Genomic DNA, 11,087 nt, shown 5'->3' on the forward strand with positions numbered 1-11,087 from the left:
GTTCCTATATGGGGGCAAGCTTCAACAATTCACAGGGACATTTTAGCAGGAACATATCTCCTTAGGGGCAACAGAAAAGTTAAAGGAAAATATGTTTGTGAGTACAGAAATGACAGTAACCATCTGCTGCTGCCGCTGCTAAGTCACTTCAGTCGTGTCCAACTCTATGCGACCCCATAGATGGCAGCCCACCAGGCTCCCCCGTCCCTGGGATTCTCCAGGCAAGAACACTGCAGTGGGTTGCCATTTCCTTCTCCAGTGCATGAAAGGGAAAAGTGAAAGTGAAGTCACTCAGTTGTGTCCAACTCTTCGCGACCGCATGGACTGCAGCCTACCAGGCTCCTCCATCCATGGGATTTTCCAGGCAAGAGTACTGGAGTGGGGTGCCATCGCCTTCTCCGGATAGTAACCATAATTCCACCTTATTGTGGAAGGTACCCAAAGAAAAGCAAAAGCACAGTCCTAGACAATCAGAATCTAGAGTTGAGAAAATTAAACTTTCTATTTAATAGAGAAATGACTACTTAACATAACAATTTAAAAATACAACAATTTCCATCTCTAATAATGAAGATGGGGGATAATAATGTATACTCTTGAACAATTCCCATGCATATCAAAGCAAGTGCCAAGGAGGAATACTATAGGAAATAATGTGTTTTCTTGTAAACGTTTGATTTAAATATCCTACTGATAGCCTGCGATTCTTAGTTAACAGTTCCAGTATTTTCACAGTGGTAATCACCCCCATGACATGCAGCACCCTAGAAGACCTACATAGACTTAACCTGTGGAGACCATCCACTTTCAGTTAGTCTTCATAACCAATTTAAGATTTCTCAGTTTTCAGGTTTGTGTTTTCATACCATGGTTCTGTTTATTCTTAATCGTAAACAGTGATACAAGGTTCTGACTAGTAATGCTCTCTCTGGATTTATAACTGAATTTTTCATTGGGTTATATTCACTAATTGTTTCAACTTAAGCATGTTGGCTCACTAAGCCTAAATTTCCTTTTCTGTAAAATAGGATTAAAATGCCTTCTTCAGAATATTACTGTAAGAACTCAGTGAACACAAAACTTAACATAGAGCCTCGCAAATTATTCTCAGTTTTCTTCAGGACATCGTTACTTTGCGATTCATTTTTACATATCAGTGTATTAATAGTAATGGTATACACTCTTAACCACTATGCTTTGGTGTCTGGTTGTTTCTTTCTTTCTACTTCACCTGTCCTTCCCCATCCCCCAGTACTACCTTCACACACCCCATACTTTTCCAGTTTCCTGTTTAGGGCTACAGGTGCAGAGTCCTCTGTTCAGATCTATTGCCTGTGACTTAAAATCCAGAGGGAACAGGAAGTATCTTGAGCCAATATATGTAAAGGCATTAGAAATAACCATGTGTTTGACTTATAAGCCAAGATTTTCTTACAGAGCCCTTCATTGAATATAGCCTGGAGAAGAACTTAAAAAGCAAAAACACCTTGCCCCACTATCATTCAGAAATGTAACCAGATACAGCCCCCCTCAAAATAGTTATAGTCATGGAGGACTAAGAGATAAAATCAAATGAACGTATGGGGAATCTATGATCCTCATTGTTAACGCTATCTTCAACACTGACATCACTTTGTGTTGAGGTTCCTAGTACATGCCTTGGACAGTGCTTCCTCCATAACTACTTGGACAGGACTTGTCTCTTGATACCTGAAGGTAGGTGTATGTCCCTGTAATCCATATTTATTATTCCTGCTCAACTGGTCTGACACCTTCATGCATGAGGAAAGAGATGGTGTTTCCCCAGTGCTGGACTTCTCAATGGAGACATTTCAAGTTATAATTGCCTCACTGAAAAGTAAATGGATCATAGAAATAGTCTTTGAAGAGTTAGGTGGAAAGCAAATACCAGGTGCCACCGTGATGCTGTCCTCCTTGTCAGAGACTTCATTGGGAGTGATCTTTTTTGCCTTGCTTTCCTTCTCACTGATCCTTTTGTATTATGGTTTTTCACACAACCTCACCACCATAGCCTGCATTGGCATTAGGACTCCCAAGGTACTCTTCTTGGTGAGAGAAGAGAGCACCCTGGAGCACAGGAACAGACAGACCTGATGGCCACAAACCCAAGCCTGAATTTTGAATTTCCAGATTTTTTAACACAGTATGTTTAAGCATACTCTGTTTAACAAAAGTATGTTTCATACTCTGAGGAAGTGCTGAACAACTGTGCATGATAACTGTTCCAGATGCTGTTTCCTGGATATAATTTAAAAGATTCTTGGTGCTAAGAGTAGGGAATGGTTTAGAGAGAACCTGAAGTTATTAGCCATATTGGTAGATCATTTATGCCTGCAGACAGCTTGTACTCCCAACAGTATTTCAAGGGGAAGCTATGGTAGGGTGGTTGCCGAGAAATTTTGAGGAACTTATTTGTCCACAGCCGGCCAGAATCATCACCCACTGGTTGTGAAGTTGCAGCATTTTAGAGCCACAGAGAGACCAGCACCAGGGGAAATGAACCTGGCAACTCTTGTTCTCTAAGAAACAAAAGCACTTCATACTCTGCTAAGAATCCTGGCAAAATGAATTCTGGTTTTGGTACTTTGGCATGCCCAGAAATGGTCGTAGTGAGAAAAATAGGAGAATAAGATAAGTAAGTTAAGTGAGAAATCTATCAGCCACAGATCCTTTGCAGCTTTCAAGACTAAATCCCAGCCAGAAGAATCTCTGTGAAGTGATTCAGAATAAGTCTACAACTCAAGGTTGAGTTGTTAGTAATTGACTCTCTGGAGTACTACATTAAATATTTTCCCCTTTAAAGTGTTTTTTAATTAACCATCTCTTTGAATGTTGGTTATGTCATAAAGTTACTAAAGGCTGGTATTTTTATAAGATTGACTTCACCTCTCCTTATTCCGATAATAGATTTAATGGTCCGAGGAGAAAATTAACCCAGTGGGCACTAACACTTATTTCCCGTTTCCTCCTCCCACCTCTACTTGATCCCCTCCAGAGGTCTCTCTTCATCATCGTAGCCAGAGTAAGTTTCCTACCACACAGACTGTCATGTCACTTCATTGTGTGAAGTCTTTTGTTAGCTCCTGTGGACTTCAGAACAAGGTGCAACCTCCTTAGTGGGGCCCAGAGGCTGTTCAGGACTTCATTTCTCTCCACCTCCTCTCCCACCACCCATATTCTAACCACTTCTAATTACTTCCTATTTCCAAGTGTGCCATACTCCTTCATCCTTTTTATTTGCTCGGTATGCCCTGCACAGTGTGCCCCCCCAGATTGAAGACTCAGCTTGGGCATCAGTGCCCTGGGGAACCTTTCCTGCCCACTGGTTCCCACCAGATGCCCTCACTCGGGCTACTCACCTTGTGTGCACGGTGTCTCCAGTCCTTCCTACCCCAGAGACTGCGTCCCGTTGCCTGTTTTCCAGGTTCCTAGTACAGAGAAGATGCTCAATAAGTATTTGCCCAACAGATTAATGATTAAGCATTTGAATGAGTGAGCAAATTTGGTGTGTTGTGGAAATATAAGTGACTGTAACTAGCCACTTAAGAGCTGGAGCCAGGCATAACTCTTTTTTTTCAGTGATGACAGATGTCAGAGGGGCCAAAAAATTAGGGTGTGTGTGTGTGGGTGTGTGTGTGTGTAGAAATTACCTGTATGTCCCTTTCTGAATAAGATTTCACTTTTGTTGCTTTTTTTTCAAAAATGCAGAAGTAGAATATAGTTTTTTGGTGAAGAACAGCAGGTTAGAGCTAGATGTTAAGATAAAGATGTATGTGTGTATATATATACTTATAAATGTATATGTGAATATACATATACATACACACATATATATTTATGTCTGTATATACGATTAAGTGCCCATAAACATACGCACATATGTGTGCATGTATACACATATGTATGTGTATATACATATGTGTTGGAGAGGGAAATGGCAACCCACTCCAGTATTCTGGAAAATTCCATGGACAGAGGAGCCTGGTGGACTACGGTCCATGGGGTCGCAAAGAGTCGGCCACGACTGCACACATGCATGTGTGTACATACATGGATGCGTGTGTGTGTGTGTATCAGAGGCTGGGGCAGATCAATATTCAGTAAGCATCCTAGGAATGTGTCCTCGAAGCTCTCTCTCCATCCCACCTGCTTGCTGTCACCTGAAGGATGGTTATAACGCCTCCCCCCGAATCAGCATTCTCTCCCTGCTCCATGGAGCCTGTTTGTAGAAATGTCATAGACACCCTCAGGGTTCTGATCACAGTTCATCTGCTGCACTGAGAAACCTGAGTCCATCTGGTTCATCTTTGTGTACACTCAATAAACATGCCCCATGTGCCTACCATGTGGCTGTATGAAAACTGTGAATGCGTAATGACTGGTTGTAAGCCACTCAGTGACCACGTATGTCTCAATAACTCTTCCTTGCCCCTCTCGGTGCACTTTCCAGTGTCCATCCCAACCACAACGTGCACTACTTTCCTGGCGAGTCCTTTTAGTGGACCATGGGTGATGTACCACACAAGGCTCTCCCTACATGGGTCTCTTAACATTAGATGCCAAGATTCACTCCCATGAACCATGAAGGCTCACTGCCTTGAGAGAGCCGCTCTCTGCAGCAAGCTTTGGGACTAGTGTACAGGGCCAAGTGCAGGGGCTGTTTTCAAAGCATCGTAGGTTGCTTGTGTCAGATCCATGCTGGGAGGGGAGAGTGTTTTCTGGGAGAGTGTTTTCTAAGAAAGTGTTTTTGTCTTGTCTTCTAGCTTATATTTTACTACGGTACTACAGATAGTTGGTGTCCAAAAGAGTACTATGACGACATGAAGAAAGATTTTCCAGAAGGAGATATTCGACTCTGTGAGAAAAAAATACCTCATGCTTTTATCTTCGATTTTTTCCAGGAAATGGCCGACATGGTAGCTGACTGGCTAAAGGATGATCTGTCCAAAATGTAAATAGTGATACAAGGTGCAAGTGCCAACAGGTAGTGCATAGAGGCAATAGGTATACAGCCTCTTAGTAGTAAGTAGTATACTTAATAGGTGACTGTCTAATTTTAATATTTGATGTTAGAAGAGAAAAAAAGTGAGACCCTCTTGGCTTAAAAAACTGTCAGTTCCCAGCTCCCCCATGCTACAGACTGCAACAAACACAGTTGACCAATATTCCCTGGAATTAACAACACATTCCAAGACTCAGGGAACACAGCAATCTAAACAAAGTCTTTCACATGTGCACGAAATGCCCAGTGGCACCATCAACTTAATTTTGATACGCAAGATCATTGCACAAAAGGAAACCTAAATGTTTTAATTTACAATGTAGACTAGCACCACCCCCCCACCCGAGAAAATTATGAAAGAACTACTAGAAAATGTAAAAGACCAGTGAATGTCAAGTGCATAGTCAAACATGTGAAGCATATGAAATTATGAGAAGAATACACTCATCCAGGAAGTAACAAGCAGTGGAGCTTGGCAGTTGACCCGGGTCTGTCTGAAGGACAGAAGCTGAAGGTCAGCCCAGCTAACTTTGCACAGATCTTGGCTGAAATCACCAAAATCAGACTGGATACCAGGACAGCCTGCACACCCTGCCTTTTACTACCTTGCAGCATGTCTCAGACCACCAGGTCAGCCTTCTGTCTGGTCGCCGGTGCACAAGCCCCAGCAGAGCCAGGGGCGGGGGGCGCACTGAGGCGAGTGACTTCCAGACGTGCCCACAGTAATGAGCGAGTAAAGCTCGTCAGACTTTCCTCTGGTCAACTAGGAGCTAATAAGCATTACTGAAGGATCTCGACTACACCTTCCTCCACAGCCAACCAGTAAGTCCCGATGGTGAGCTCCCTGCAGGCCTCCATTCTCCAGAACCAGCATGGGGTGACACTGAGCTGACCCCGATGAAGCTCGTACCTGCCACAGGCAACTGCCCATACTGTGATTTTTTCAATCAAACTCCACTGCAGACCAGCAATGGGCCAAGTACTATAAAGACCTTGAGGATAGACTGTTAGCTACATTAATGATTCTTTTCTTCTGAAAATCTTCCAGAAAGTATATTTTGAAAGGGCATCTTTAAATTGCTGAATAGAGGATCATCATAAATGAGTTCTCCAGTTAGTTGGAAAGAAATTGTTTTACTAATGAACAACAACAACAAAAAAAAAAAACCACTCATTAAATTAGGTGAATTCACCCTCTCCGGACACCTTGAGTTCCAATAACGAAGTTTGTTCTCTGACCTAGAGCTTGCTAACAATATTGCTTCCTTCCCTAAATTGATTCAATCCTGGGACCTTAGGATTTACTTAGCCAGTAAATCCCACTGACTGCAGAAATTGTTGATGATAGATAGAAACATTCCATTTTTTCTCCTGGAGGAAATCCTTCATGGTGTTATCATTTCATAAGAACAAGGGGATGTTGTCCTTCTTCTCAAAATCTAAAGCCGTCTGATGAAAGATTCAGCTCTGATATGCTGCCAACCCAGTGGTGAATGTCGAATGAGATATGATCCTTTGGCCTGGCTTCCACATCAGAGCAAATGACATCTCAGAGGGGAGGAGCCAAGCTCCAGGCAAACAGTGCTCTCAGCCTCAGAAAGGGGCCAGTAGATGTATAAGCCATTGGCAGAAGGCTGCATACATAAAGTCCTTATTGGCAGCTGTGTGGAGAGGCCTTCTAGAAATCTAATGTTAGGAGCTGGGTCTCAGGGCTTTGAAGTACCTTGCATACAGGAGATGCTCAATAAGATGCTGAAACACTTAAGCAAGAACTAGGTAAATCATGCTACTAGAATCAAGAATAACACGCCCAGCGTTTCTGTTAGTCTTATTTTACAATGTTACTTCATGTTTCAGAAGTCCACATATATGAAATTATATCTGATGAATGTATATCTAAACTTTTTACCAGAGCTTAAAAAATAATAAGTAAAATGATAAAGTAAAAGATACTGGCTTGTAATCCCTGTTAATCATCTAAGCACCAAATGAATTTTCAAAAGAAATACTTTACCCACACTTTATGATCTTGCCTGGCCTGACCTCTGTGTGTTGGGGAGGAGGGGTACAGTCTTCACGTTCTCCTGAGGTAGACTCAGGTCATAGCCTCTCAATCAAGGGCTTCCCAGGTGGCACTAGTGGTAAAGAAGCCATCTGCCAACACAAGAGACTTTAGAGATGGGGGTCTCCATCTCCTAAGGAAAAGGCAGTCCACTCCAGTATTCTTGCCTGGTGAATCCCGTGGACAGAGTAGCCTGGCGGGCTGTAGTCCATGGGTCACAGAGTCAGACACAACTGAAGCGACGTAGCACACATGCACACTCTCAGTTAAACTGAAAGCCACTTTTTTGATGCTTCTTTTAGAGAGGGAAGGATCAGATTTTGGAAGATTGAAGCTCGTTTTATTTCATTAGGAATTAAACAAAAGTGTTCATGCATGTATATGAGGTGATAAGGTATGTGAACTCTGGAGGCCTTACCATCTGTGTGATTTTGGACAGCTTCCTGTAATTTCTCCATGTCTCAGTGTCCTCATTCATAAGATAGGATTAATAATAATACATACCTCATATTGTTGGAAGAATGGTATGATTAAATGAAAGCATTTAGCACAGTGCCTGACAGAGTATCTTCTCAATAAATATTGGCTGTATTACTGATTATTAAACATCATCATAACATAAAATAAACAAAAGACTAAAGTTGGTAGGCAATGGATGAAATCCATTTTCCAGAAGCATTTCTGCCTGTGTATGCCAGTGAGCCACTGTGATGGTCCTTGTCAAAAGGTTTAATAACCTCCTCTGGGGTTATCTAGTGCTGACTGAAAGGCCTACACTGGAAATCATGACTGGTTGTCCCCAGTCTGCTTTGGACCACAAGGGAGAAGCTCCAGAGGCTGCCCCTGTGGCTTTTTGTGGCCAGACATTCAAGGCAACAGCCCACTTACCACAGGCCTCTCCACTGAACGCTTGAAGAGCCAGTGACCTCCAAAGGCTTGATTTTTCTTTATCCTACATTATATTAAATTTAATTCCAGACTTGAGGGAACACAACAACTTAATGTAACACCTGATTCTGGATTAGATGCTATACTAAAAAGAAAACAAAAAACACTGTTGGGACAGTTTGCAAAACTTCATTGCATGGGATCTAAAGTTTTTAAATGGGAGTAAGAGATCAATGATAATTTTCTGATGTCAGCGGTTTTATTGTGGGTAAGTAGGAGAATGTCCTTATTTTCAGTGAAGACACATGAAATGTGTCAGAGCCATACATTATGTCAGTTTACTCTCAGATAGTTCAGAGGAAAAAAATGTTCTTTGTTCTTGCAACATTTCTGTATGTTTGAGATGATTTTGAAATGTATACAAATAATTATTTGGGGGAAAAAACAACATGGTGTCTCCTTCTGCATCTGTCTCTTATTGCTTCTTTTCCAGAAAGTGAATTACTTCTTCTAGGAAGTAAATGAAAACATAAAGACTGTGTTTCAAATCGTGGGTCTTTTCATGTATTAGGTGTGTGATGTTCAGAGGCTTCACCTCCTCTCCCCCACTGTCCTCACTCTTGAAAGCACTTGCATTAGCTCTAGGACCTTGGAAGGTTTTTGTTTGTCTTTAAGGGGGTCAGGTGAGGTCTTGCACATAGTATTTAGCACCCTGTCTGGTAGATGTCCTATTACATGGTACCCAAAGGATGACAGCACACTTGTCTGCCTTGTACTCTTTTCCCTGTGGTGCTGTGCAGGGCTCTGCGATTCCCCATTTCTGCATCGTTGCACCCAGCCTGAGACCTTCTAACTGTCTCAGCGTTTCTGATTCCTACTGATAAAGGAGGGGGCCACTCCCCCACCTGACACAGTCTTCTGACCCCAGGCCATACAGGCCTCCCACACACAGCCCCAAGCACCCAAACTTCCCCTCGAGGAACTTACAGTCCTTTAGAAAAGATGTAAGAAGCAAAATGTTTTTGTTTTGTGTTTTTTAATTGTCTGGGGTATAGTTACTTTACAGTGTTGTGTTTCTGCTATACAAGGAAGTGAATCAGCTGTATATACACATATATCCCCTCCCTCTTGGCTCACCCCACCCCCTCATCCCACCCCTCCAGGTCACAGAGCACCGAGCTGAGCTCCGTGTGCTGTACAGCAGCTTCCCACTAGCTAGCTATTTTACACGTGGTAGTGTATATATATGTCAATCCCAATTCATCCCCCTCTTCCCCCCCGACAAGGTCTACATGTCTGTTCTCTCCACCTGCGTCTCTATTCCTGCCCTGCAAATAGGTTCATCTGTACCGTTTTTCTAGATTCTGTATGTATGCATTAATATGACATTTATTTTTCTCTCATTGACTTACTTCACTCTGTATGACAAAGCATTTCTTAAATGACAAGAGACATCATCTTTGTTCCTGGCCTCCACCTGCTGGAGAGAGGAGACATCACTGGGCTCCTCCCTCCCTCCCTTGGCGGGGTTGAGCTCGGGGGGCGGGCAGTGCCCGGGACCACGTATGATCTGTGAACAAACACATCTCTGAGGCCTTCAGGCTGGAGCCCCTCCTGGAGGAGTGCTGAGGACAGAAAAGATTTCCCTTTCCAAGGGGCTGAGGTTCCTGCGTCTGCCTGCTGGAGATGCAGGTGAGCCATCACGTTGGCCCAGGTAGGGAGCCGTTGTGGGATGTGGACATGTCCTCTTCCAGCAGACTGCAGGCCTCTCACGGGTCGGGGGCCACAGAGGGCTCCAGGTTGCTGCAACTCTGTAAAGAGAAACATCCTGTGGGGGACGGTGGGTTCTGTTCCTGCCAGGACAGGTGGAACTTGGGTGGGTTTGGAACACGCTCCTCACCCTGCACTTAGAGTATCACTCAGGCCTTATGACCACATGTGCCACCACGCAGGTGCCAAGTAGGGGACTCGGTCATGACCTCAGAGCTTCTGAGTGACCCTCGGCCTCTGCCCCAGGGCCACGGCCTCACCCGTTCCTCCCCATAGCATCCTGCTGCCTCCTGGAGGAAAAGAGCAGGCAGGCAGCCTGGCAAGAGTGGAGGGTTGGGAAAGGGAGTCCTGGAAGGGCATTTGAGGGCCAGGTTGTCAGCGGAAGTGTAGAGTAGATGGTTGGTAATGACTGAGTAGCATTAAAAGATTGGAAGATGAGACAGGGAGGGGTTTGAGGTGGGATGTCTCAGGCACCAGGTAGTAGGGGGTGGGGGGGTGGCAGGGGGTCAGAGCTGAGGCTCAGTTCCACGTTGTGGTCTCTGCAACTCTGTCCAGGGCCACCAAGTCCTCCAGAGATGCTCACTTCTATCTGCTCCTCAGAAGTGCCCTGTGCCCTGAACCTCTGGGATCCACTGCTCCAGCTTTGAGTGCCCAGGCCTCGATCCCACCCCCTGAAGGCTGCCAGCTGCTTCTGCCTCCCAGAGCCCCCTCTCCCTCTCTCCTTCCATCAGAGCCCTCTTGGGCCCCCTGCCCCATCCCTAGTGAAGCACTTGCTGTTATTGCAGGAACTGAATTTTTATCCTCCCTGCCCCACTATTATCCTTCTTGCCCCTGAAAAGAGAGTCCTAGGAGATGGGCCTTGTATCTAGTTACTCTCTATGCTCAGGGCTTATAGCATAAGGCCTGTCACACAGACGAGTCAGTAACTTGTTTTCTAAATTAATAAGTTGTTGCCATACTTAATATGCAATCTCTCAAGAAGCATAGTTCCCTCAGTCGGTCGGACTTGTCCGAGGATCACATCGCTGGGACTACTTGTCCCTCAGAACTGAGTGTGTAAATGGAATTGTGACAAGGGCTTGCTCGTTTATCCCTTAAGCACTTCCCCAGCCTCACTGTGCACCGCTGAGTCAGATTCCAGGACATAGGCTGGCCACTCTCAGCAAGGCCACTGCATGCCATGGCCCACTCTTTGGCTGTCCAGCTGCAACTGTTACTTCCATTCTTCTGTGATTAGAAAACCTCTAGACTTTGGGTATTAGCAATGACCAAATATGTGGTTATTATTTGTTGCGTGCTAACCCCGTGCGGCACCCCAAGTGGGAATTATAAGCAACAATACAC

General features: G+C 44.3%; 1 protein-coding gene across 1 annotated transcript in view; it reads left to right on the forward strand.

The window, feature by feature from the left end:
- The window catches only part of LDAH (lipid droplet associated hydrolase), a 93,047-nt gene extending 88,071 nt beyond the window's left edge, over positions 1-4,976 (forward strand). The window contains exon 7 of the mRNA XM_052648517.1: positions 4,785-4,976. Coding sequence (XP_052504477.1) covers positions 4,785-4,976 — 192 coding nt within the window. The remainder of the gene's footprint in view (positions 1-4,784) is intronic.
- The last annotated feature ends 6,111 nt before the right edge of the window (positions 4,977-11,087 follow it).

This window comes from Budorcas taxicolor, chromosome 11 (assembly GCF_023091745.1).
Source record: "Budorcas taxicolor isolate Tak-1 chromosome 11, Takin1.1, whole genome shotgun sequence".
NCBI classification, from domain to species: domain Eukaryota; kingdom Metazoa; phylum Chordata; class Mammalia; order Artiodactyla; family Bovidae; genus Budorcas; species Budorcas taxicolor.